Source organism: Sparus aurata, chromosome 23 (assembly GCF_900880675.1).
Source record: "Sparus aurata chromosome 23, fSpaAur1.1, whole genome shotgun sequence".
Lineage (NCBI taxonomy): Eukaryota > Metazoa > Chordata > Actinopteri > Spariformes > Sparidae > Sparus > Sparus aurata.
In genome coordinates, this window is record NC_044209.1 from 29,074,361 (window position 1) to 29,101,151 (window position 26,791).

The following is a 26,791-nucleotide window of genomic DNA, read 5'->3' on the forward strand; positions in this document are numbered from 1 at the left end:
GTGTGTGTGTGCGTGTGTGTGTGTGTGTGTGTGTGTGTGTGTGTGTCCATATGACAAATGAGGATGTACCTGAGATCAGTTTTTTACACTAATTGTAGTCTCCGCCATTCATTTCTAATGACTGGTCATTTTTGACCGGGAACACCAAGAGTGTACAAAAGTTGAATAAAATACACAAAATTGTATGCAAATAAATACTATTTATTTTGTGTGTTGAAATCCTCTTTGTGGACAAAGTCATGGACTCTTAGGTCAGTCTGATCAAATTAAGTACATTTTTCAGAGATAAAACTTTTAAATCGGACAGATTTGACCGGAACACAACATAAGGGTTAAAAAAAAAAACGGAGTGATTTAGGACAGGCCAGATTTAAAAAAGATAAATAAAGTCAGAAGGCGCTGGACTTTATCCTCATCTGAGTTGTAAAAATTTTAAACAGCCCATTTTTTTTAATTTTGTCTTTGCTTTCTTACTTTTCACAATTGAAACAGGATTGTTTTAAAAAGAGCAGGACAAAAAATTCTTCTGCTGAAACAACCTGGAATAAAACTTATTAATAGAATAAAAGTATTTTTGTGCTTAGTAGCAGACTAAGGGCCAGAATGAGGCTGATAAAGGACTTCAGTCACCAGAAACTTCACCTGACGTTCCATCGGCATGCGGAGAAGAGATAATGACTGAAGTTACATTTTTAATGCCCTTTAAAGATGTTGTCTTCAGAGTCACATTTGCACATTTGACTTCATAATTCTGCTCTTTTACATCTGCTGTCGAGGTTCAAGACTGTGGCTGTTAACATGTTCTGATCCACACTCAGAACCAGAACCAGAGGAACCTGCTTCCTGTAAACTGAAGAGAACCAGCAGCAGACAAACGAGACACTCAGGGCAAAACAAAACTTCTCTACCTGGAGCTATATTTGGTTATGTTTATAAAGGAGGGCGTATGTGGTTGTGAGGTGTGTTGCCTCGCATGGAGCGCAACAGTAGAACAATGTACCTGTCAGGTGGGCAGCAGACAGACAGGTTCCCAGCAGACAGGTTCACAGCAGACAGGTTCACAGCAGACAGACAGGTTCACAGCAGACAGACAGGTTCACGGCAGACAGGTTTAAGGCAGACAGGATCACAGCAGACAGACAGGATCACAGCAGACAGACAGGTTCACAGCAGACAGACAGGTTCACAGCAGACAGACAGGTTCACAGCAGACAGGTTTACAGCAGACAGACAGGATCACAGCAGACAGACAGGTTCACAGCAGACAGACAGGTTCACAGCAGACAGACAGGTTCACAGCAGACAGGTTCACAGCAGACAGACAGGTTCACAGCAGACAGACAGGTTCCTGTTCAATCTGCTCAGCTTCTACATTTACGAGCAGCCACAGTCCAGAGATCACATCATGGAGCTCCAGCTGTTCGTCTGTGTGCTCGTGGCCTTCACGCTTTCAGGTGAGTGCTGTTAAATATTGTCTCAGCAGAGTAACGATGTGATAATCTGATTTATTTATTGATTATGATGTAAAGAAATCTGAGTAGAACAGATTGAGTCTTCTGTTTCTGTGTTTACTCTTTATTGTTACTCATGTATCAGGATGTGTGTTAAAGTATTTCCTGGGAGTTTTCCCGTCTGTACAGTCTCATGTGCCCGTTTATAAAAGAGCTGAAGAACACATTTATTATCTCACCTGTTCCCACAGGTGGTGTTAGTTAAGACTGATAGAAACTTAAGGGTCAGTGTTCACATCACAAAGATATTTCACTCAGCGTGAAAATCCAGAAGATCCAGTTTGACTGTGAGCGTGTTGACTGTTCACACACTGACGTCCCGCTGAGTCACACACCTGAACTCAGGTGATTTCAGTCAGGATTTATTTGGTTAGCAAAGAAATCTGTCATTTCTTTTTTTGTGATTTAAAGGAGCATTATGTAGATTTCATGAAGAAATGTTCAGATTAAAAATATATATATATATATTTATATATATACATATATATATATATACATCTAAACAAACTAAATAAAGAAACTCTTTTTGTTTCCATGACAGAATAAATAAACTGACCTTAAAGGACGACACAGTTTATACTGTTGTACTGTGTTTAAATGTGGCGGACCCTGCCACCTCTATAGATTCCAACAGTGTTCTGGGACCTTCTTCTCCTCTGAGCAGTACTAGATATGTGGATGTCTTCTCCAGAACTACACAGTGTCCCTTTAATACAGTATATATAATATAATCTGAGTTTTCTTCAACGTTCTTCAGCAAACGTTGGCTATGAAACAATCTCTTTTTAATGCCGCCGCCTCGACGTGAGCGACGTAAGCAAACGAGACCTTCAGCAGAAACTTTGGATGTTTCTATATGAACATGCATATACGATAAATCCTAAAATTGAAAGTATGTTTTTTGTGGTGCTGAGGATGAAGTGAGGACAGAAGCAGCTTTTTATTTAAGTATTTCTATTTCAGTGACTTTACAAATTAAGATTTTACACAGAAAACGACTTCAGGTCAGTCCAGAGCTCCAAACAGCACCACGTTATTCTGGAGAATATCTGGGTCAGTCTGTTGAAACTTAACAGTCAAATATCTTTTGTACTTAGTTCCTTATTGGTCTGGATTTTATTACTATATAGAGCTGAAGCCCCGCCCCGTCCTGTTCCCCTCATGGACCTTATTGATCAAACCTTCTGGTAGAATGAAGAGAGATGATAAAGTATTGATCCTGGTTGAACTGTGTCATCAATCACACACATGATGTTTGTCAGTTTGTAATCAAACTAATAAAACATCAAACTGAAAACACATCGTTTTAACTTCAACACTGTAGAGCTGCTCCTGTATATCAGCAGCTGACAGGACTGGACCAGAACCAGCTCTCCTCTCACAGAACAATGATCATGTCAATATGAGCAGATTTACTGTTACGTTCATCTTGTTTACAACCTTTTTCTGACCCAGTTGGCTCCATGTTGGTTCTGGTCCGTGTTGATGAGACGGTGTAGTTCACTGAGCTTTAACACAAAACTACAACAAACTGACAAACATCATGTGTGAGATTCTGACCAGGATCAATCAGGATCAATACTTTATCATCTCTCTTCACCAACAGACAAATCTTTGATCAATAAGGTCCATGAGGGGAACAGGAAGGGGCGGGGCTTCAGCTCTCTGATGACACAGACATGTGTTTGTAAAATGTTGAAATAAATAACGTACGTTGGATCTGAATAGAAAGATTTGACGTTGAGATATCGTTTGCGTCTCACATTTCTTCCCTTTTATTATCTGCTCATCGTTTCCGTCTGTGGTTTGACTTCATCACATGTTTATTAGGAATACGTGAAAAACCAGATGGTTTAGTTTTAGTCAAAGACATTTTAAATCACTGTACAACAAACAAGCTGACAGTTTCCTGACTAACTGAACGATCATTGTTTTCTCTCCCACAGGAACCAACGCACAGCTAGATGGTGAGTTGAGTTTCATTTATACGATTCATTTCTCTTTTGCAAAGAAAACATACAGTGACACAAAATACACACAACTGTCCAAAACAGCCTCTCAACATTAATCCAGGTTTGAAAATTATCTTTCAGACAAACTGGAGAGTGAAATATTTAATTTTAGACCAACAGAAGTTAAATAAATCATAAATGTGTTTGAGACACTGATCATGTTCCTCAGGATGATAGTCACTGTGATGATCCCCTCAACTTCTCCTCCAGCGTCCAACGGTCTGAAACCAAAACTAACTTAACATCATGCTAACATGCTAACATGCTAACGTTAGAAGAAACAAACGCACCTTATTTTATCATATAGATTTAGTTTGATGACTTGAGCTGGCTCTGATAACAGCCGGCTGTAATCAATCTCATGTCTGCCTGTTCATTACAGAGCTGTACTCAGGAGGTGATTAGCTTAGCTTAGCATACAGACTTTGAGGAACAGTTAGCATGCCCTTAGCAAAAAGTAGTTTATACAAGTGTACTACAAGTATACTTATTTTATACTAAAACTGAGGCAGTATACTTGAAGTGTACTTTTTATATACTATATTTTATATACTTAAGAAAAGTATAGTGAAGTATACTTGGCTTATACTGAAAAGTATAAAGAATAGTCTCAGACTAAGTACATTAATACTTAGACTTACACTTATACTTTAATACTAAAGCTTATACTTGTACTTTAGTATACTGTTACTTCCCTTGTGGACTGTAGCACAAAGGCTCTTGGGTATTCTGTTGTTGGTGTCATTATGGTTTGTGAATGTGGTTGTGAATAAGATGATGTGTAAGACATTTGCGGGTTAATTCACATCCTTGTTCTGTGGTTAAATTGTGTCGAGTTAACAAAGATGATAAAAATGTTGGCACCATGAGTGAAGGGGTGTTTTCTGGGAAAGACTTCCTGTCTGTGACGCTGTTGGTGTGTGTGTGTGTGTGTGGTAATAAATGGTGAATTTCTGGCCAGAACTTGCAAAATTATACATTTTTAGGACATCTTGATCTAATTGCAGGTTAAGGTGAAACCAGTGACTTGTACTTACATTTAAGTTAGCAGAGTAAAAATGTTTTTCACCACACACATTTGCTTTGAGGTGTTACTCCTGTTATAAACTTACATGTTAATAAACTAAAATGTGGACTAGAAGTATATACTTAGTGCACTAGTATATAGATGAGTATACTTGTTGTATACTTGAAAGCGTACCTCTGTAAACTTAAAATGACCTTATAAAGTATACTTAAAGTATACTTTTATAAACTTGAAAATGTTCGAATTTAGTTAAGTATTAAATCAGTATACTTTCTAGTACGCTACAAGTACATGGTCCATAGTATACTTGCTATACTTATACTTATACTCAAGCATACCTAATAAAATGAACTTCAAGTATACTACTTTTTGCTAAGGGTGGCTCTGACCAAAGGTTCAGAATTGCACAGAGCAACACGTCTAAAACCAGACAGACATGACGAGATATATTCACATCTTTACAATTTATTAACTTGTTGACAAGAAACCTTTTTCTTGTTATATCAACATGTGGTTTTTATGTTCAAAGGGTGAAACAGCTCCCGTATTAAGTGAACCAGCTGTTCCCACATTCCAGTCCTTATGCTAAGCTAATTGCTCCCTGGCTATAAATCGGTTCATAACGCGCAGATATTAGATTAATATCTTTATCTGAACAGCTCGTTTAAACTGAGAAAGTCAAAAAAATGTGTTTCACCAAACATCAAACTGAGCCGAGAGCACCGTCACGAAATAACAACGTTGTCCTCTGATATCCATCAACACAAGTTAAATGCTAATATTAGCATGCTAACAAGCTCATGATGACAGTGCTAACACGCTCACATCATCGACCTGCAGCGGAGTCATGAATTCTGCCTGTTTCCCTCCAGTTTGTGGCACGGCACCGCTCAACACCCGGATCGTAGGCGGTGAGGACGCTCCCGCCGGCGCCTGGCCGTGGCAGGTCAGTCTGCACCGCAGCGGCAGCCACTTCTGTGGAGGCTCCCTGATCAACAACCAGTGGGTCGTGTCTGCTGCTCACTGCTTCCCCAGGTGAGTTGTCACGTGTCTCAGCACTTCACCTGACAAACCAGGGTACAGACCAAAGACACACAGCGGCCATTTTCTGATAATGTCACTATCAGTGCAGGAAGCTCAAACTCTGGGATGTTATCAGTATTAGCGTGGGCTCGTTATCTTTACAATGCTTCTTGATTGAACAGCGACTGAAAAGATGGTAAATAGCAAAAATCTGGAGCAGCTAACGTTAGCATTCAACCATGTGTTTCACTAACAAGCTTAAATAAATATGTCTAAAATGTGCGTTGATGTTTTAGAACTAATTAACTCTCCTATTCTGTGTATTTTAAGTGGTAACGTTCGCTCAGGTGTGATAGAATGCTAACTGTAGTTGAAGCTAACGCGCTGTCCCTCCAGATCGTCACTATCAGTTGTTTCCATATTCTTATCATTTCCTGGTCTAAAGTGCAACTACAGCTGCGGATGAAGACTCAGACGTTCCTGCAGGATCCTGAAACTTAATCAGGACTTTTTGTGATTTCAGAGACGAACAAACAACATGATTACTTTATTCTTTTGAAAGTCCTAATTAGGTTTTCTAGAAGACAGAGGAAAAAGGTTTAAACAGACAAATCTGTATTTTAAGGTGATCCGGTACCTGTTTGTGTGTCTGTCACATGTTTAAACATGTTGTCTTTCTCTGTTTCTCAGCACTCTCACGTTCGACCTCATCGTGTACCTCGGACGTGAGAACCAACAACTCCTGAACTTGAACGAGCAGTCCCGGACAGTGATCCGGATCATCAACCATCCGGACTACAACGTCAGGCCAAATGACAACGACATATCTCTGTTGCAGCTGTCCTCACCTGTTGAGTTCACCAACTACATCAGACCGGTGTGTCTGGCGTCGGCAGACAGCATCTTCAACGCCGGGACGACTTCCTGGGTCACCGGATGGGGAACCATCCGAGTTGGCGGTGAGACTTGTTCAGTCATTTTTACATTTATTGTTATTTGTTGTTGTGTTTTCTGAGCAACTACAACACAAGACCCAGTGACTAAAGGGAACAACAACAGGCGCTACAGATTCCTACTGACACAGAACTTTGTGTTTAATTAAAAGATCCTTCCTGTTGAAAAAGAAATGTCCATTTAAACCCTCCTGGTTCATCTTTCCATTGTAACAACACTCACCAGCTCTGGTTTAGTCGTTAACTCACATATAACTCTGTGAATTAAAGTTTAACTTTGATATAACCAGAGTTACTGATTGGAGTAAAATGTGGAGAGATGAACAAAGATGGTTTTGGAGAGTTTTATTTTGTTTTTTTTGTTTTTTACCATGATTGAATCACTAATTCTGTAAATGGAGTCTGGTGGCTTTGGCAAGAGTGATGTTTGGTGGCTGTTCACATTCATACCATAATGTCAGAGTAACCATCCGAGCCAGTCGTTGGCAAAAACAAGAGCTTAAAGTGGACGCACCGTAGAAAAATAAGAAAAAGGGTCCAGGTTTAAAAATACTGAAGTCACTCTTCAACATTAAAACCTCAAAATGGGAGAAGCAGCAGTGGAAGAAGGAATCCTAATGAGTACTTTTACTTTTGGTACTTTGATGCTAACATGTTTGTGCTTATCCTGAAGTCAAACTTACATGCAGGATGCTTGTAATATAGTTTTTATTACACTGTTGTGTTCGTGACATGACGTCTGCCGGCAGCGGTGGAGCCTGAAGGCAAAAGTTTTGATTTACCAGTCGGGCCGAACCCTCACCTGAGCCCGAGGGCGCGACCGAAAGAATAACAGAGAGGATGAGAGATGAACAGGACTGTGACCACAGCATCACACCTGTCGCTCCTCAGGCCACGCCCCCAGTCAGTGATGTCACAGCAGGGGTTTCAGTATAGAAACCTGCCATGACATCACCAGACGTCTGTCCTCTCAAAGAAGCGATCCAAAGTGATGAATCATTCTGAGGCTCGGCAGATAAAGTCAACACTCATTGACATCACATTGTTCTCTCTACAGTGAAGTTATCTTAATCACATAAACACACCCTAAAGCACTCATGGAAGAACTGCTGTAGCTTTTCACTCTGTATTTACCTCCAGGCTGAGAGAGGTGTTGCACATACGAGACAAACAGCGAGACAGTTATATAAGAGATAATGTATAGACTAAACTGAGTCCCTTCAGGATGAAACAGGTTCGTCCTGTTGGGACTTATTTTCCTGATAATGACCGCCGTTCTATACATTATCCCGCTTATTACCCGGTTACTTGCCAACATGAAAAAAACTTCACACAGTGTGTTTTTACAATGTATTTGTTACCATTCATCGTGTTTTTCAGCAGAGAAATATAGTTCACCAAACCGACGACAAAGACGTTGAACGGAACATTTTTTAGAGCACAGCTGATCAATCGTCCGCTGAAATCAAAGTTCCTCTAACCATCTTTTAATCCGACATGGCCCACACCGTGCTCTTCTTGTGTTCAGTTCATGTCGATCCTCCTATTTTATCAGCGTCTGTCATCCAAAACTTTGTGCCGTTTCTCTTCTCCCTCTTCGCTGCTTTCCTGACTCTTTCTTTTTTCTTTTTTTCTCAGCCTTTTGCCAAGACTCGAAATCACCAAATTTTCCCAAAATATTAAAGTAAATGTGAAACTCATCCATACTAGTGGCCTAGGACTACGTTTTTTCTGATATGATGTAAACTACAGATCAGCTGACGCAGAGCGCGGAGTGCTACAAAATACGTGCATCAGAGGCAAAAAGGCCACTTTCCTTGACGACGGTCAAATATGCTTAGCAATGGTCAATTACACAAAAATAATTGACCACTGAACGTTGTGGAGGCTCATTCATGTGAATGGAGGGAGCGTGGTTTAGCTCAGAGCAGCGTCCCATGTGCAGAGGCTTTGTCCTCGCTGCAGCGGACCCGGGTCGGACTCCAGGCCCGCGGTCCTTCACTGCGTGTCACTCCCGCTCTCTCATCCTGTTTCCTGTCCAAGTCAGCTGTACTATCAATAAAACCAAAAGGCCAAAAAAAGTGAACTGAGCATTCTGCAGCATTAAGAAGAGCCGTGTAATAATGTAGTTATAATGATTCTTAAACTGGACGGATTGTGAACATTTAAACTCTCAGGAGTCTCACAGCCAGACGTCTGGGGATTAAACAGCAGATAGTTCTGTAACACCTGATGAGGCAGTAAGTCCGCTGTCAGCTAATCAACACTGTCGTCTCGTTCCTCTGCAGTTTCCCTTCCCTTCCCTCAGACGCTGCAGGAGGTGAGCGTTCCCGTCGTGTCCAACACTCAGTGTAACGCTGCGTACGGATCGATCACCAGCAACATGATCTGTGCCGGGCTGGACGACGGAGGGAAGGACTCCTGCCAGGTGAGGCTGCGGAGACCCGCCTCCATCAACAGTTAACACTTTAACTGTCAATACAATCAATTATTCTTAAATGTGTAACTAGTAACTCACGTCATGAAATAAATGTAGTGGAGTAAAAGTATTCAGAATGTAACAGAGTGGAAGTGTGAAAATACTCAAGTAAAGTACAACTACCTTCAAATGTTATTTAAGTTCTGTACTTGAGTAAATATACTTAGTTACATTCCTTCACTGTCTTCACTTTTACAAGAGTAATATTTTACTTTTACTCAAGTTTTGCTTTTTACAACAGCGAAAGTAAAAAAGATACTTGAGTAAATGTACTTAGTTACATTCCATCATGGTGATTATCCAGAAACTTAAACCTCATCTTTACCTGTAATAATCATAATTAATAACTTAATTAATTATACTTTGTATTTAAAATCTCAATCTGTGAAGTAACTGAATCTGAATTTTGGAGTACAGCATAAAGTAGCATAGAGTGGTATAAAAAGTATACTCCTGTCGACAACAGTAAAAGTACTCAGTTACTGTTTGCTGGTTCTGTAACGACCCGTGTGACCTTCAGGGCGACTCCGGCGGCCCGATGGTGAGTAAAAGCAACACGACGTGGGTTCTGGCTGGCGTGGTGAGTTTTGGACGAGGCTGTGCTGAGGCCGGCTTCCCCGGAGTCTACGCCCGCGTGTCCCAGTACCAGAACTGGATCAACAGCCAGATCACCACCAACCGGCCCGGCTTCGTCCAGTTCCAGGGAGACGGGTCAACATCCGGAACCTCCAACCTGGTGTCTCTGTCTCTGCTGCTGTCCATCACACCGGTTCTCTTTGTCTTTGTCCTCTCATAGGAAGTTTACTGATGCAGCACGTTAGAGTCGATATATTAAAATATAAATATATATATTATATATTGATTAAGCTCTGATTAAAACAAGCACTACATTGGACCCACGCAGAGAAACACACGGGCCTCCAGAACAGTTTGGTGAGATTCTGTCTGTTAGTTGCAGTTTATTTAATATTAACTCTGTGAGAGTTACTGCAGGATGACTTTATATTAATGATCGGGATGGCAGCTTATCAATATTTAGATTAATAGTTGATTGATATATTTATTTTCCTAATCAATTATCATAAAATTCTATTTAAACAACTTTCTAAGAGAAGGTTTATGTTTTTAACTAAAGTAAAGAAGTTATTGAACATTTTCCTAATAATCAATTTATTTGCAGAAAACTCAACTTAAGTGTCTTTAAAAGTTGTTGGTGGCGACAATCAGTGTTTATTAGTTAATAAACACACTGAAGAATTACAAATAGTTCATCAATATTTACAGTTAATTGGCTTATTTTGGATTTAAATGATGAATTGATTAAGTTTCATCTGTTAATCATCTTTAACATTTACAGTTTCATTTTAACGACATCGCTCTTTAACATAACGACGTGTCACCTTAAAGTCAGTATGTTGAGTTATTAATCTGGAACACATCAGCAATAATGATAATAATAATAATAGTAATAATAATAATAACAAACTGATCAGCTTTTGTCCTGAAACTGATCAAATAATGATTCTTTGTTCAAATGTTCAAACTTTCTGACGTTTTAACCTGAAAAACTCAGATTGTTTTGATCGAACATGAAATGTTTGCACTGACGCTGGATTTAGGAGGTTTATGAAGTTATTCCTGTGAGGTGGTGAACGTGTGTTACCTCTTATATCTGACATTAATACATCACTGTAACTACTGATGCACTGAACACTGAACACTGTGAGTCACTTTTGGACATTTACATGGACGAGTCTCGTCCAGCGACGGTCACACTGAGGCAGGAATCACTCAAATCACAGATAATATTTATTATCTTTCTTTATTTGCTGTATGTCAGTAAATTCTTCTGGGATACATTTTAACAACACCAAGTACAAACTGTATATCTGCACATCTGTCTTTACACTGCATCATGTTCAATAAATGATTTTTCTTAACATTTGGAGTTAAGTCTGAGTTTTGACTGTTTGTCTCATAGTTCTGACCACAGTGGGAACATTTCTGTCACCAGGTCTCTCTCTCTTTCTTCCTCTGTTATTTATTAATTTCTCTCCGTCCATAAACCTTTGTTATCTCAGAGACGACCACAAAGTGATGATCACAGCTGGAACTCTGACTGGAGGATCAAAATATCTTCACCGTCCTGAATACATGGAATAAAATCAAGACCTTGTTTTAAACTCAGGAATCGTTCCTCAGGTGCAGCACTCACCTGCTGCACAGCGTCCATCAGAACGGAGCGGGCCTTCTTCTCTTTCACTGCAGGACCTCTGAGAACTGATCCGTTATCCTTAACTCTTAATCTTACCATCGTAATTTAAAGAAGTAAGAAGTCAAACACAAATACAAACACAAACACAAAGGTATTGCTGCCACAATCAAAAACGAAGCAGACTTTTCCCTCGGCGTCTCTCTCCGTCTTCTGTCCATCTTCTCAAGATTCCTCCTGTGAACAACACGAGTCAGCAGACAGTTAACATCCTTCAACAGATCCAAACATCAGTCTCTGCTAACAAACACACTTTACTCTGAAATAAGACTCATCTAAATGTTGGGAGGTCATAACCTCCGTCACACTGTGTCACAGTATTTCTCATCATGTTTGAGGTCGTTATCGGTGAAATGTGACGTTAACTGACATCATCACTCCACACACATACCTGATGACATCAAACTGCTTCCTCTGCGTCCGACACATCTCTCGAATGGCGTCGGCAGTGTCCCTCAGTGATTGGCTCACTTCAGACACCTGAAAGATCTCGTACCATTTGTTGACCGCCTGACGACCAGCTATGATCAGTTCACAGCCTCCTGTCACCGCCTGATGGTGAAGATGAATCACATACGGATCAATACTTGATTTATTTTCATTATAGAGGTTGAAGTAAAGTCTCATGTCTTCAGTGTAGTTTGTGTAATTATATGATATTTAGATTAGATCTCATTTATCAAACTATACATGTCTGTAGTTAAAGAATCTGACCTCGAGTCGTGCGTCACTGGCTGTGAATCCTGTTTCTCCAGTTATAGATGAGTAAAATCCGTAAATATTAACAGCTTGCTGTTTTGCTGCAGCTGCTGCAGAATAAAGCTCCTCGGAGCTCTGCTTGACTTTTATGATTTTCTGATCTGCATTGAAGTAAAACTCTGTGCTGAAATCGTCTTCCAGCTTCAGTCCACTGCGTCTCGCCACGGCTCTCACTATTTCCATCACGACGTGTCGGTCCACATCATCTGAGTCTGCAGAAGGAAACTTCTTCTCCACCTGCAACCTCAGCTGCTTGAGCTGTTTGTGGATTGTTTCTGTACACTTGTTAATCTTCTCCACTGTCTCCTCCGCCTCTCTCAGGATGAAGTAGAACGAACCATGCTGAATGACCTCAGCAGTGGTGGTAATGAAGCAACTTACACATCTAAGTGCTTTTTCTATTGCTAGTAGAACTGGAGCAGCTACACTGGCGGGTTTCCAAAGGATCAGGATGTTAGCCAGGATCTTACATAAAGCTGCCAACACGTGCGCTATGATGCCAACCAATTCTGCAATGCAACATTTCTTCCTGACTGACTCGAGCTCATTGGCCAGTTTCTCCAGCAGCTCGGCACAGCGAACTCCCTCCTCGATCCAGGAGAACATCAGCTCCAGCAGCTGGTCAGCTGCAGCCATGATGGAGGTTTTTGTTGTCTGTCTGAACCTCCAATCAGAAACCAGAGAGCTGTCACATGTGATCAAGCCTGTAAAAAGTCAGAAGAAGAATTAGAGAACTGGAGTGAATTCTATCTGCAGTTGAGGAGCATGAAATACAAGTGAAAGCCCCTTAGTGGACCTGACTGTTCTGACTCAGGGCTGTTTCTGCTGTTCTGCAGGTTCTGAGTACAAGAACTCAACTATGGTGTGTAATGATACAGATAGACCTCACAGACCTGTCTGTGTTATTAATGGAGATTTAAACACATTGACAAGATAAAGTATAAAGTTTATTTAACTACGGAGAAAAGAATGTTGACTGGAGGACTCGTTCATTAGAAACAGGACTGAGCAGATCTGCAGGAAGGATCTTAGACTTTTTATGAAGAGTCTTCATGAACTTCAACTTCTCTCACAATCTGTCCTCATGTGCATTAAAACATACAGAAGTGTGTTGAGACAGAAATTCACTTCACCTTCAGCTTTTTACAGATGAAGATATTAACATGAAAATCTTCAGCATGAAAATAAGTGAAAATAGAAAAACAAACTCACCTGTTGCTGGAAGTTCTGGTGGAATAAAATCGTGTTCAATTCAGTTTGAGAGAAAGTGAACTGAGCTCTGGTTCGTCTGAGCGACTGCAGCAGAGGTTCTTCCTCTCTGGACTCTGTTCTGCAGCTCACCTTGTTTAAGTCACGTGACTTCTTGTAAAAGAACAGCTGCAGATAAAGAATGATGTTTACCTGTTCCACCTGAGCCCACTGAGCTGTGGTATGTTTCCTCTGACTGAGGGAAACGCCTCAGTTAGTCAGGATCAGTTTTACAAACAATAATGTTCCACAGAATAATCAATTCAGTAATTAACTGTTTTACGAATTGAACCTTAACGTTTGTGTCATTAAACCGAAAGATCTTGTAGTTATAGAATTCATCTGATTTGATGTATTTAGACTTTGTGGACTGTGATAAAATATCTGTAAGTTCCTGTAAACCACCTAGTTTATTATCACTGAGCAGGTCAGTCACAAATCTGCTTCATGAGGATTTAAACACAGGTAAACTCCCTGAACACTCTGGACTTTATATTCCTGGTTGTCAGTTTCATTTCATGCAGCTACAACAAACACACTGTAAGAAAAGAACCATGAAGAGCTGCAGGATGACGAGTTCAGCATCTCTCTGGTTCGTCTGTGGGATTATTGAACTGGATTCTGGATTATTACAGAAAAGTATCTGATTCTTTCAGGTTCTGTTGATCCAGATAATCTCCACAGATGAACTCCACTGATGATGTGATGTTTGAAGCTAAATTAAGTGTGTAGCAGTAAGAAGCTAATGCTAGGCTACAAACAGACGACATCATGGTCACATGACTGAAACGTCAATGTTGCTCTCGGTCTACGGAGCTGAGCCCAACATAATTAACCAACACGGTGTAAATTAAGAGAAAAATACAATTTATTACAATAATACATCAGACAGAAAAGGTGCAATTATATACAGTGATGGATGTGGTATAAACTAAACTCTGAACAGTGTGGAACTAAAGTGGCCTGTAAAGACGGACTAGTGAGTAGTTGAGTCTCCATGTTCGCTGTGAGGACGTTTAATGTCCCGACAACATCTGTAGTCTCATTCAGACACTCGTTAGCAACCGCTAACTGTTTTTAACACAAGAAGAGCTTCACAATTAAACTGTGGGACATTTAATGATGGATTCATGTTGGAGAACAAAACCTGTAAATATCGTAAAGGTGCAATTTTACAATAACCATTCATTCCTGCTAACTGCAGCTGCGTTAGCTAGATAGCTCAGTTCGCTGTGCAGCTAGCAGTCCAGACTAGCAGCTCATCGAGGGAGTGTCCTGCTAACACAGGACTGAGACAGACTAGCTAGTTAGCACTGACTTTGAGTTTTCGTGACACCTCCCACACCGAACCACTGAAGACCACATTTCTCAGACACATGGACAAGATGTATGACAAACATTACTTGAGTGTGAATCAAGTTTAATTCATTTAAAGACAATTCCGCTTTGAAATGGACAACAAAGTTAGCGTTAGCTAGACGAACTGTGACCATGACTACAAACACTCATCTGTTAGCTTACATAACCCAGCTCAATGTCTGATATCAATTATTGACTTAATGATTGTGATCATTAATCTTCAACAGCTCATTAATTAATCTTCTATAGATGATGAAAGCATGTGGATATGATCTGTGTGTCAGCTGCTCGTTAAATACTCGTTGTTTCATCACCTTATTAGTTTTAAATTAGAGTTGAGTGATGTCTGCTGAATTGTGGTATGAGGAAAATTGTGATGGACGATGACATCGTTGTTTAGGCAGTTATACTGCAGAACACACTGTCACTATAAGCTCTGACACTCAGTTAATATTAAAGGAGCCTCTCTGATGAACCAGCTGCTGCAGGTTCTCTTTTACCTGAGTGAAGTCCTGCTGAATGTCACACCTCTGCCAGTCGTACCTGTGGTCATAATAAACCTCAAAATATCTGCCCTGGTTGGAACCTGAAGTTATCTTAAACCACTCAGAATCTTCATTCAAGAAAAAATCATATTCGAACGAATGTCCATCATCTAGGGAACGATAACTACACTTCCCTTCGATCACCTCCCTGTGCTTCTTGAACAGCAGGTCCAGGTCGCTTAGGTAAGCAGAGATGAGTCTCTCTACAGGATCACAGGTTTGAATCCCTCCCAGTCTCACCAGGTGAATCAGCACCTGGATGTGGAAGGCTGCCCCGTTCACCCAGGCCTTCAGAGCCTCAGACGTCATGTGCCCGTCCCTCACCATGGAGTTCTTCAGCCTGGTGATGGCGGCGCTCAGCTGGACCTCGATCCATTCAATGTCGCCCACCAGCTCCTCCGTGTTGTTGATATGCATCAAGCATCTCTTCAGACACTCGTCGATGTGATCCCAGAACTTGGATGCCTTCTTCTCAGCAAACACACACCTTAGAGCCTCCTTTTCTGCTCTCCTCAGGTGGACCAGAGTAGGTGTCCATGATGATGGCGTGGCCAGCGCTCCGAGACCCGCCAGTTCAGGAGCTGGAGTCAAGTCGCCCAGCTTCTCAAACAGGCTCTGGATCCAGTCTGCAGCGCCGCCTCCCATTTCCATGTTTCTCTTCTTGTAGTGTTGCATCAGGTTGTATGAAGAGTTCAGACTGGTGAACATCTTGATGGTCTTGTTGACTCTCAGATCTGGACCCTCGCTCAGGCTCTTCACAAAAGCATCAAGCGCTGCCTTTTCTGTCCAGTCCTCCTGACTGAAGAAACTGCACATCTTTTTTTTTTTTTTTTTTCAGGACCGGATCAAAAATGGAGGCTGTAGTTTTCTGTAACACTGCAACACACAAAAACAAATCAAGTTCAATTAAAAACTCAAAAGTTGAAGTACTTTCATCACTAAGGTCTTTAGAACGAACCGACCCAATCTGAAGCTGATCTGTTTGGTTCTGAGGGAGGAGGTTGTTAAAGTGTGACGCCTGTAAACAGCAGAAACTACAGTGTGTTGCACATTAAATTCAAAATGGCCACCGATAACCTTTTTGTCTCTTCTTTCAATGTTTCATATCTCAAATTTCATAAATCCAGGTGAAACATACAGCGAGGGCTTCGTTGTTGAAATGTTGGTGGAGGCGCTATTGAGTCATTCTGTCACGGAGGATCTGATGTCACCGTGTTGGTGATGTTCTGGAACATCATGGTTCACTCCTGGTGTCACGATCTGTCCTGAGTGATCAATCAGTGATCAGCTCTATGTCATCACTTCACAGATACATTAACCTGCGTCTGAGGGACCACCTGTGATCTGATGTCATAAATTCTGACATAGTGAAAATCATGGTCACATGACTGATGTCTGACTGAGGGAAATGCCTCAGTTAGTCAGAGTCTGTTTTACAAACAATAACGTTCCACAGAATAATCAGTTCAGTAACTAACTGTCTCACAAATTGGACCTTGAAGTTTGTGTCATTACTAAAATGGAAACATCTTGTAGAAGTTGGTATCTATAAAATTCATCTGATTTGATGGATTTTGAGTTTTTGGACTGTGATAAAGTATCTTTGAGTTTCTGTTAACCACCTAGTTTGTTATCACTGAGCAGGTGAGTCACAAAGCTGCTTCATGAGGATTTAAACACAGGTACACTCCCTGAAGACTCTGGACTTTACATTCCTGACTTTATATTCCAAAGTGGCAGTTAATAACATAAAAGATTTTGGTTAATTAAATCTCTTATAAATTTGATTGATAAATCAGTTCTCATCACACTGCAATTGTTTGTAAATACAAATCAACATCTTCTCCTTTAGTAGACTAGTGGGGTGTATGTAAATACTTTTGGCTAAAAGGTTCAAGATGTGAATCTCAAATTTTAGCACAGTCCAAATAATGCTGTAATAAAGATCTGCATATAATGGTGCCCCGTGTGAGGCGGTGAACTAGTGTCGCTATTTCACCGCCTCACACGGGGCACCATATGTTGTGCATTGCATTACATGAGGCACAATTAAGTCTTGTTTATGCAACATCAAAAGGGAAATTCAGGTTAAATTTTGATTTTGCAGTTCTTGACAGTGTAGAGGTTGACAACATTCATTCTTGTACAATATTAAATAGACAGCAAGAAGATTCAAAAGTCTTTTATTAAACACAAAGATGAGAGCACACAATCTAACTAACGTACTATATATAGGTGTGTGTGTGTGTGTGTGTGACGTAATGCCAGGTTATAGAGGATGGTTAGTTGCATGTAGAGAGTCTGAGTCTGTGTGAAGCATCATTTATCATTTGACTAACGTCGAATTAACCGTCCAGGAAAGCAAACTACCAATAACCTGACCTGAGATCATAATAACACCAAGACAGTGAACAAACACATACATTGAACATATGTGCATCCCATCAACCAGAGTTGAGGGGGGGGAAGAGCCCTTGAGGATAAGAAGTTGAAGGAGTAGAAGGCATTGAGTGAGAGAGAGAGAACAGGAAAGGCCCTGGAGTTTTGACTGTCTGGTCAGAGAAGGGTCTGTCATCCTGACCAATCATAGCTCAAAGCTGGATTTTGCACCTAGGTGTGAAGAATGGTGAATTTTGGAACACTGAGATCATTTCACAGTCCATTTTGAAATACGTAATGAATGACTTCATCTGTGGGTCCCAGCACAAGTTTCTGTAGCTAACCAAAGTTAGCATCTCTCTGGTTCCTCTTCAGAATTAAACCGTGGGAAATTTAATAATGATTTATGTTGGAGAGCAAATCCCGTAAATATCTTAGAATGCTAAGTGTATTAATAGAAAACTATAAGAACTACTAGAAAACACAGTGAACTGAGAAAGTTGGAGTTCTATCAAAAATACTTGTGTACCCCCCACCTCTGAAATCAATTTTTGTCCTTGGCATGCGCACATTTGAATAATTTAGGGCTGTAAATGAACGCGTGTCAATCAAAATGTACTTGTCAAGCTTGGGCGGAATTCTTTCAGGCTCAGGCCTTGTCGGGTCTGACTTTAAAGGCCCGATTACAGCTCTACTCCAGACTAGCAGCTCAGATCATCGAGAAAGTGTCGGTGTTCACACTGCTAACAACTAGCTAGTTACAACTGACTCTGAGTTTGCGTTTCAGCTCCCACACCAGATGACAAAGGATGATTCAGGACCACTGAGAACCCCTGAGGATCCCACTGGACCTGAAAATACCAATTACGAACCCTGAGGACCAAATAGGGCAGCTCTGGACCACTGTGGACCACACTTGGCCGCTCTGGACCACCTCTCTGATGAACCAGCTGCTGCAGGTTCTCTTTTACCTGAGTGAAGTACTGCTGAATGCCACACCTCTGCCTGCCGTACCTGTGGTCATAATAAACCTCAAAATAATTGCTCCAGTTGAAAAATTTTGTTATTTCATACTGCTCAGAATCTTCAGTCAGAAATGATTTTGATATGAAAAATCTGTTACGATGACCACACTTCCCTTCGATCACCTCCTTGTGCTTCTTGAACAGCAGGTCCAGGTCTCTCAGGTAAGAGGAGATGAGTCTCTCTACAGGATCACAGCTTTGAGTCCCTCCCAGTCTCACCAGGTGAATCAGCACCTGGATGTGGAAGGCTGCCCCGTTCACCCAGGCCTTCAGAGCCTCAGACGTCATGTGCTCGTCCCTCACCATGGAGTTCTTCAGCTTGGTGATGGTGGCGCTCAGCTTGACCTCGATCCTTCTGATGTCGCACACCAGCTCCTCCGTGTTGTCGATGTGCATCACGCATCTCTTCAGACACTCGTCGATGTGATCCCAGACCTCGGAGGCCTTCTCCTCAGCAAACACACATTGCAGAGCCTCCTCTGTGCTCTCCTCAGGTGGATCGGAGGAGTTGATGTCGATGAGGAGGGCGATGGCCAGCGCTCCGAGGCCAACCAGTGCAGGAGCTGGAGTCAAGGGACCCAGCTGCTCAACCAGGGTCTTGATCCAGTCTGCAGCGCTGACTTCCGTTTCCATTTTCCTCTTCTCGTAATGTTGTGTCAGGTTGTCAGAAGAGTCCAGACTTGTGAACATCCTGATGCCCCTGTTGACTCTCAGATCTGGACCCTCGCTGAGTCGTCTCACAAACATGTCAATCTCTTTCTTTACCTTGCCCCTCATCTTCTCCATCTTCTTTTCTTTTTTTCTTTCTGTCATGACTGCATCAAAAATGGAGGCTGTAGTTTCCTATAACAATGCAACACACAAAAAAAATCAAGTTCAGTTAATTACTCAAAAGTTAAAGCCATGGCAATCATCAGTGGGATATTGACTGACAGAAAGCAGCACAACGCGTGAAAAAGCTGAAGAAGAAAAATGTGCAGTGTCAATAGTCACTTCTTCCTCCTTGATTTTTGAAAAGATAAATTAGACCCAGCATTTATTTGTGTATTATTTGGTCAATAACCAAAATATACACCTGCTCTGCAAAGGGTAAAGAGTGTAATATACACCCTTTAAACATCTGTAGGGTTTAACCGGGACACTGTTGTGAATTGAAACCAGGCTATTATTCTGTAATTTACGGTAGTTACCAAGGCAAAGCGCAGCAAAAAAAATACATAGATAGATAGATAGATAGATAAGAATAGAATAAAAAACAGCCGTCCATCGACCCATTATTGAATAATCCTGGTACTCCTTGTCCACTGCTGCAATAGCACTTCTCTCGAGTGGCTGTGGTGTGTGTCCAAGCGTGTGTGTGTGTGCATGCAGTGCGCAGGAGCGTGCGCTTGTTTTTAGGGCGGGGTTGGGGGTCACAAAAAAAAATATTTGCACCGGGGCCTGTCACCATGATATTACGCTACTGATGAAGAGTCTGCATGAACTTGAACTTTCTCTCATAATCTGTCCTCATGTGCAACAAACATTCAGAAGTGTGTTGAGACAGAAATTCACTTCACCTTCAGCTTTTTACGGGTGAAGATTTAACATGAAAATCTGCAGCATGAAAAGTGAAAATAGAAAAATAAAAAGGGTTTCTCACCTGTTGCTGGAAGTTCTGGTGAAATAAAGTTGTGTTCAGTTAAGTTTGAGATGAAAGTGAACTCAGGTCTGGTCATCTGAGCGACTGCAGCTGAGCTTCTTCTTCTCTGGACTTTGTTTTGCAGATCAGTTTCTATCAATCATGTGACTTCCTAGAAAGGGAGCGGCTGCAGATAAAAAAAGATGTATATATTCACCCCTGAGCCCACTGAGCTGTGGTTTGTTTGTGGTTGAGGGAAACGCCTAAGTTAGCCATGACCAGTTTTACAAACAATAATGTGACACAGAATTCTTTACACAGCCCCCTCTCCATCAAGTCTTTACACAGACCTGTCTCCATCAGGTCTTTACACAGACCCGTCTCCATCAGTTCTTTACACATACCCGTCTCCATCAGTTCTTTACACAGACCCGTCTCCATCACCTCTTTATACAGACCCTTCTCCGTCACGTCTTTACACAGACCCGTCTCCGTCACGTCTTTACACAGACCCGTCTCCATCAGGTCTTTACACAGACCCGTCTCCGTCACGTCTTTACACAGACCCGTCTCCATCAGGTCTTTACACAGCCCCGTCTCCATCACGTCTTTACACTGACCCGTCTCCATCAGTTCTTTACACAGATCCGTCTCCATCAGGTCTTTACACAGACCCGTCTCCATCAGGTCTTTACACAGACCCGTCTCCATCAGTTTTTTACACAGACCTATCTCCATCAGGTCTTTACACAGACCCGTCTCCATCACATCTTTACACAGACCCGTCTCCGTCACGTCTTTACACAGACCCGTCTCCATCAGTTCTTTACACAGACCCGTCTCCGTCACGTCTTTACACAGACCCGTCTCCGTCACGTCTTTACACAGACCCGTCTCCATCAGGTCTTTACACAGACCCGTCTCCGTCACCTCTTTACACAGACCCGTCTCATCACGTCTTTACACAGACCCTTCTCCGTCACGTCTTTACACAGACCCGTCTCCATCACGTCTTTACACAGACCCGTCTCCGTCACGTCTTTACACAGACCCGTCTCCGTCAAGTCTTTACACAGACCCGTCTCCATCAGGTCTTTACACAGACCCGTCTCCGTCACGTCTTTACACAGACCCTTCTCCATCACGTCTTTACACAGACCCGTCTCCATCAGGTCTTTACACAGACCCGTCTCCGTCACGTCTTTACACAGACCCGTCTCCGTCACGTCTTTACACAGACCCGTCTCCGTCAAGTCTTTACACAGACCCGTCTCCATCAGTTCTTTACACAGACCCGTCTCCGTCACGTCTTTACACAGACCCGTCTCCATCAGTTCTTTACACAGACCCGTCTCCGTCACGTCTTTACACAGACCCGTCTCCATCAGTTCTTTACACAGACCCGTCTCCGTCACATCTTTACACAGACCCGTCTCCATCAGGTCTTTACACAGACCCGTCTCCGTCACGTCTTTACACAGACCCGTCTCCGTCAAGTCTTTAAACAGACCCGTCTCCATCACGTCTTTACACAGACCCGTCTCCATCACGTCTTTACACAGACCCGTCTCTATCTTTACGCAGACCCGTCTCCGTCACGTCTTTACACAGACCCGTCTCCGTCACGTCTTTACACATACCCGTCTCCATCAGGTCTTTACACAGACCCGTCTCCGTCACGTCTTTACACAGACCCGTCTCCGTCACGTCTTTAAACAGACCCGTCTCCATCACATCTTTACACTGACCCGTCTCCATCACGTCTTTACACAGACCCGTCTCCATCACGTCTTTACACAGACCCGTCTCCGTCACGTCTTTAAACAGACCCGTCTCCATCACATCTTTACACTGACCTGTCTCCATCACGTCTTTACACAGACCCGTCTCCATCATGTCTTTACACAGACCCGTCTTTGTTATTAATTGAGATTTAAAGACATTGACATGATGAAGTTTAAAGTTTATGAAACCACAGAGAACGTAAAAGAATGTTGACTGGAGGACTCGTTCATTAGAAACAGGACTGAGCAGATCTGCAGGAAGGATCTCAGACATTTTATGAAGAGTGTTCATGAACTTGAACTTTCTCTCACAATCTGTCCTCGTGTGCATTAAACATACAAAAGTGTGTTGAGACAGAAATTCACGTCACCTTCAGCTTTTTACAGGTGAAGATATTAATATGAAAATCTTCAGCATTAGAAGTGAGAACAGAAAAATAAGAAGTTTCTCCCCTGTTGCTGGAAGTTCTGGTGAGATAAAGTCATGTTTAATTAAGTTTGAGAAGAAAGTGAACTCAACTTCTTCCTCTTTATTCAGCAGCTCAGTTTCTGCAAGTCATGTGACCTGGAAAAGAAGAAGCTACAGAAAGGATGTTTATCTTCACACCTAAGCACACTGAGCTGTGGCATGTTTCCTCTGACTGAGGTAAATGCCTCAGTTAGTCAAGATCAGTTTTACAAACAAAAATGTTCCAGAGAATAATCGATTCAGTAACCAACTCTCTTACACATCGGACTTTGAAGTTTGTGTCATTAAACTGAAACACCTTGTAGAAGTTATCTATAAAATTTATCTGATTTGATGTTTTTGGACTTTTTGGACTGTGATAAAGTATCTGTGAGTTCCTGTAAAACACCTAGTTTATTATCACTGAGCAGGTCAGTCACAAAGCTGCTTCATTAGGATTTAAACCGGGGATGGAAATTAACTTTTGTGTCCACCTGCCACTGTGGCTGGTAAACTCTAAAATCTCCCAGCCACTTTTATATTTAAGTGTTGATGTGTACAGTACAATGCCTAGAAACATATTTTTCTTTTGAAGCAGCTTTGTGACTGACCTGCTCAGTGATAATAAACTAGGTGTTTCACAGGAACTCACAGATACTTTATCACAGTCCAAAAAGTCCAAAAACATTAAAATCAGATGAATTCTATAGATAACTTCTACAAGGTGTTTCAGTTTAATGACACAAACTTCAAAGTCCGATGTGTAAGAGAGTTGGTTACTGAATCGATTATTCTCTGGAACATTTTTGTTTGTAAAACTGATCTTGACTAACTGAGGCGTTTCCCTCAGTCAGAGGAAACATGCCACAGCTCAGTGTGCTTAGGTGTGAAGATAAACATCCTTTCTGTAGCTTCTTCTTGCTGTCTATTTGATAGTGTGAATGTTGCTGACCTGTTGTTATTAAGTTATTAATAATCAGTGTTATAAATGGTTTTGTACCTTTTTATGAGACTGATTTAGTAAATTTGCTGTTCTCCCTTCTTTATGAGTGGTGCCTTGAGGTGATCCAGTGTAAATTGGATCATATTTTCTATAATAATTAACAATTACCCCTGAAAATCATTCATTATTATTGATAGCCAAATTTAACCTAAAACTCCCTTTTTATGTTGCATAAACATTACTTATTTGTGCCTTTTGTAATGTAGGCCCAACATAAATGGTGCCCCATTTGAGGAAGTGTACTGATGTGCGATATTCATTTCAGCCCGACATTTGGAAGAAGGTTGAAGTTCAGCGCTGCTTCAACGCTCCCTCCTGCCCCTAACACAACGCTCACCGCTGACTTTAACAACATGCAACAGTCTTCAGGTTCTGGACTCTGAGGTTCAGTGAAATACTGACACGAGACCAGAAACCTGATTTTATATCAGAGAAATGTTGACTTGCTGGCTTATTTTTAACAATGTGCATTTTATAAAGTTTGTATGTAAATCATTGATGTTAAAAGTAAGTGTACCTGTCAGATGGATGTGGTGGTGTAAAAGTACAATATTTTCTCTCTGACATGTCGAGGAACAGAAGCATGAAGTGACATGAGAAGAAAGTTACGACAGTCATCATTTTTTTGTCGGCTGTTTCCTGAATCTGGTTAAATACCAGATGTGTTTCAAAGTGTTTGTTAGTAACAAGGAGAATAAAACGACCCTGAGCTGTTCGATGTTCATGTGTGCATATTGTTCTGATCCACTCACAACGTTATATCTAGGCCTGGTCCACATGTACGTTTCCTCCTGCAGTTTAAAAAAATTCATTTCACACCAACGGCATGATAAGAGCACGGCAAAGCAACAGGTGGCGATATAACCTCCACTGTGAGGCCACACTGTCCAATCAGAAGGCTGCATGTCTACACATGAACACTGTTTCTGAATATCTTCACGCTGGCAGCAGTTTTCTGCGTTCAGTGACCTGAAATGCTGTTTGCAGCAACTAATAATGTAATAATGTATGGCAAAGATGGCAGACTGAAGAGGTAGAGGAGAGAAAACTTACTTGATGATAAGGTGTACACCCACAATCAGCCCCAACCAATAATCCCTATTCCAGACATTTGGCTCTTTATACTACAAAAATGGCTGATAACATTTTGTGTTGACACACCAAAAATGTAAATAACACAGGTGATGAATGATGATATATAGGCAAATTACAGGTGAATTGTAATTGCAGCTAAAACATACAACATTATCCTAACAAACATCTTAATACACAGAATTGAACTTTAAAGGTCACAAATAGTGCTGCTTACCTTAATGATCACAGTAGAAGTGATCACGGCATTCTCAAAGGCCCAAAATAATTCTCACGGGTGCCACCTAGAGGCTCAACTCTGTACATCAATAAAATGTGAGAATGCAATTACTATTAAATTCTTGGTTTCACTCATTTAGTTTACTAATCCACTGAAGCCCATGCCTCTTGCTTTACTTTCAGTTTTATTTAAGCGGTAAAATTATGATAATGCAACACTTTTCTCACTATATGAGCTGTTATTACATCATGAGAAGTATCAATAAGGCTCTTAACGTAATAAGTCACTACATTATTACATTATGCATCCGTGGTTTTATTACACTATGAATTTTTATTACATTTCAATTATTACATTATTAGTTGCTACATCATTTACGTGTACAAGACGCCAGAACACATTGAGAAAGAGGAAAGATTTCTCATATTCCCACATCCCACCTAAACAAGTCAAACACAAAACTATCTGAAATATTACAAATATCTTTTCATGATTATAAAAGATAAACCTGAGTGTTTAGCTTCAGCAACACTTTTACTGAAAAGAAAACTGGGTAACCTTTTCTATAAATCCCAATTATATGAAGCATTATACTACTTAACTATATGCAACCCACTTTAGTTACACATTTAATAATGAAGTTCACCAGACGGGGGTGCTCTTGTGTCCATGCTCATGTTGTTATCAAGGGGAATCTGAAATCAGATAAGACAGAACAGAGCAACCAGCAGCCATAGTGATTAAGAACAACCTGTAATGATTTATATCTGTCTACAACTCAGGAAGTTATGAACTTTACTTTAAGTAATCAATGACAACTTGGACAGGCACATCATACAGCATTACTTGTTTATTGCATCATAATGACTTATGTTTATGTCTTTAAGCAATAATAATATTTCTGATTGTTTTTAACTTTGATTTTACATCACTGGGCACATTCTAATGTAATAAATGTACTTCATAGAAACATCAGCAGGCAGTTCACGACCTGGCCGTCTGTTAAAGAGACAATACGTGCATTCAAGCTCAATAGCATGAAAAGCCAAATGTCATATTAAATTATGTAATTGCAAATAATATTATAAATTCTCAAATAAACAACAGAAAAGAAGGGACAAAAAGAAGAAACTTCTTCAAAACTCACAAAACTTCTACATGTACAGCAGTCTGTTCTCACACAATGAGAAACAGCTGAATTTCAGCATCTACATCAGCTAAACATGAGCACCAGAACAGAAACAGAAACACCACCATTACTGAACAAACTCCCAGACACACAGCTGGACAGGATGTGTGTTTACACAGGACATTTCTTTGTTACTGCAGTTCTCCTGAACTGAATTCAAACTCCTAAAGTTTTGTTCTGTGTCTCTAGTTTTCTGTCTGGAGTGCTTTCCTTGTGTTCTTATTCAGAATCAGAATCAGTAAACCATTATTGTCCCACAAACAGGGAAATGTGTTCCCACAGCAGCCAAAGGACAGTCGCATTTTAAACAACAATAACAATAGTAAAATAAAATATATGATATAATCAAAAGGTAAGAAATAGAATAAACTCCTATATACATATGAACATAATATTGTACAAAATCAACATGTAATTATAAACAGTGTGGCAGTGAATTTGTTATTTACAAATGATAACAAATATGGGTATTTACAAAGATTGGCCATATAGTGCAAACTTAAAATGAGAGATTAGTTGTGTATGCTATGTGGAGCAGTGCTGGTTGTACAGTCTGACAGCAGGAAGGACCTGTGATACCTCTCCTTCACACACTGAGGGTGTATCAGTCTGCTGCTGAAGGAGCTGCCCAGTGCTGTGACAGTGACCTGCAGGTGGGACTCCTGCATCAGCAGTGATGACAGCTTGTTCATCATCCTGCTCTCTCCCACCACCTGCACTGAGTCAACAGGGCGTCCCAGGATGAAGCTGGCCTTCCTGATAAGTTTATCAAGTCTCCTCCTGTCTGCTGCTGAGATGCTGCTGCTCCAGCAGACTATGATGCCACCACAGAGTCATAGAAA

General features: G+C 41.0%; 3 protein-coding genes across 3 annotated transcripts; 1 reads left to right on the plus strand and 2 right to left on the minus strand.

Annotated features, from left to right (window-relative positions):
* Positions 1-1,314: 1,314 nt before the first annotated feature.
* On the plus strand, positions 1,315-10,945 carry LOC115576239 (trypsin-like). The gene is made up of 6 exons (XM_030408747.1): positions 1,315-1,454; positions 3,458-3,478; positions 5,423-5,585; positions 6,264-6,532; positions 8,815-8,954; positions 9,526-10,945. Exons 1-6 carry the CDS (start codon positions 1,406-1,408, stop codon positions 9,799-9,801), a joined length of 918 nt encoding a protein of 305 aa, XP_030264607.1. The 5' UTR covers positions 1,315-1,405; the 3' UTR covers positions 9,802-10,945.
* LOC115576237 (uncharacterized) lies at positions 10,809-13,394 on the minus strand. The gene is made up of 4 exons (XM_030408746.1): positions 13,249-13,394; positions 11,992-12,740; positions 11,669-11,829; positions 10,809-11,454 (listed from the first exon to the last, which is right to left on the minus strand). Exons 2-4 carry the CDS (start codon positions 12,670-12,672, stop codon positions 11,313-11,315), a joined length of 984 nt encoding a protein of 327 aa, XP_030264606.1. The 5' UTR covers positions 12,673-12,740; positions 13,249-13,394; the 3' UTR covers positions 10,809-11,312.
* A 4,024-nt stretch (positions 13,395-17,418) lies between these two features.
* LOC115575053 (uncharacterized) lies at positions 17,419-20,340 on the minus strand. The gene is made up of 2 exons (XM_030406826.1): positions 20,235-20,340; positions 17,419-19,435 (listed from the first exon to the last, which is right to left on the minus strand). The coding sequence occupies exon 2, from the start codon at positions 19,403-19,405 to the stop codon at positions 18,326-18,328; it is 1,080 nt and encodes a 359-aa protein (XP_030262686.1). The 5' UTR covers positions 19,406-19,435; positions 20,235-20,340; the 3' UTR covers positions 17,419-18,325.
* Between the last annotated feature and the right edge of the window lie 6,451 nt (positions 20,341-26,791).

Bases quoted from the DNA above. Each gene is read 5' to 3' on its own strand.
- LOC115576239 (XM_030408747.1), top strand. From the start codon at position 1,406: ATGGAGCTCCAGCTGTTCGTCTGTGTGCTCGTGGCCTTCACGCTTTCA. The intron at 1,455-3,457 runs GTGAGTGCTGTT...TCTCTCCCACAG, and splicing joins CGTGGCCTTCACGCTTTCAG to GAACCAACGCACAGCTAGAT. The intron at 8,955-9,525 runs GTGAGGCTGCGG...TGTGACCTTCAG, and splicing joins GAGGGAAGGACTCCTGCCAG to GGCGACTCCGGCGGCCCGAT.
- LOC115576237 (XM_030408746.1), bottom strand. From the start codon at position 12,672: ATGGCTGCAGCTGACCAGCTGCTGGAGCTGATGTTCTCCTGGATCGAG. The intron at 11,830-11,991 runs GTCAGATTCTTT...CTTCACCATCAG, and splicing joins CCAGTGACGCACGACTCGAG to GCGGTGACAGGAGGCTGTGA. The intron at 11,455-11,668 runs GTATGTGTGTGG...TGTTGTTCACAG, and splicing joins AAGCAGTTTGATGTCATCAG to GAGGAATCTTGAGAAGATGG.
- LOC115575053 (XM_030406826.1), bottom strand. From the start codon at position 19,405: ATGACAGAAAGAAAAAAAGAAAAGAAGATGGAGAAGATGAGGGGCAAG.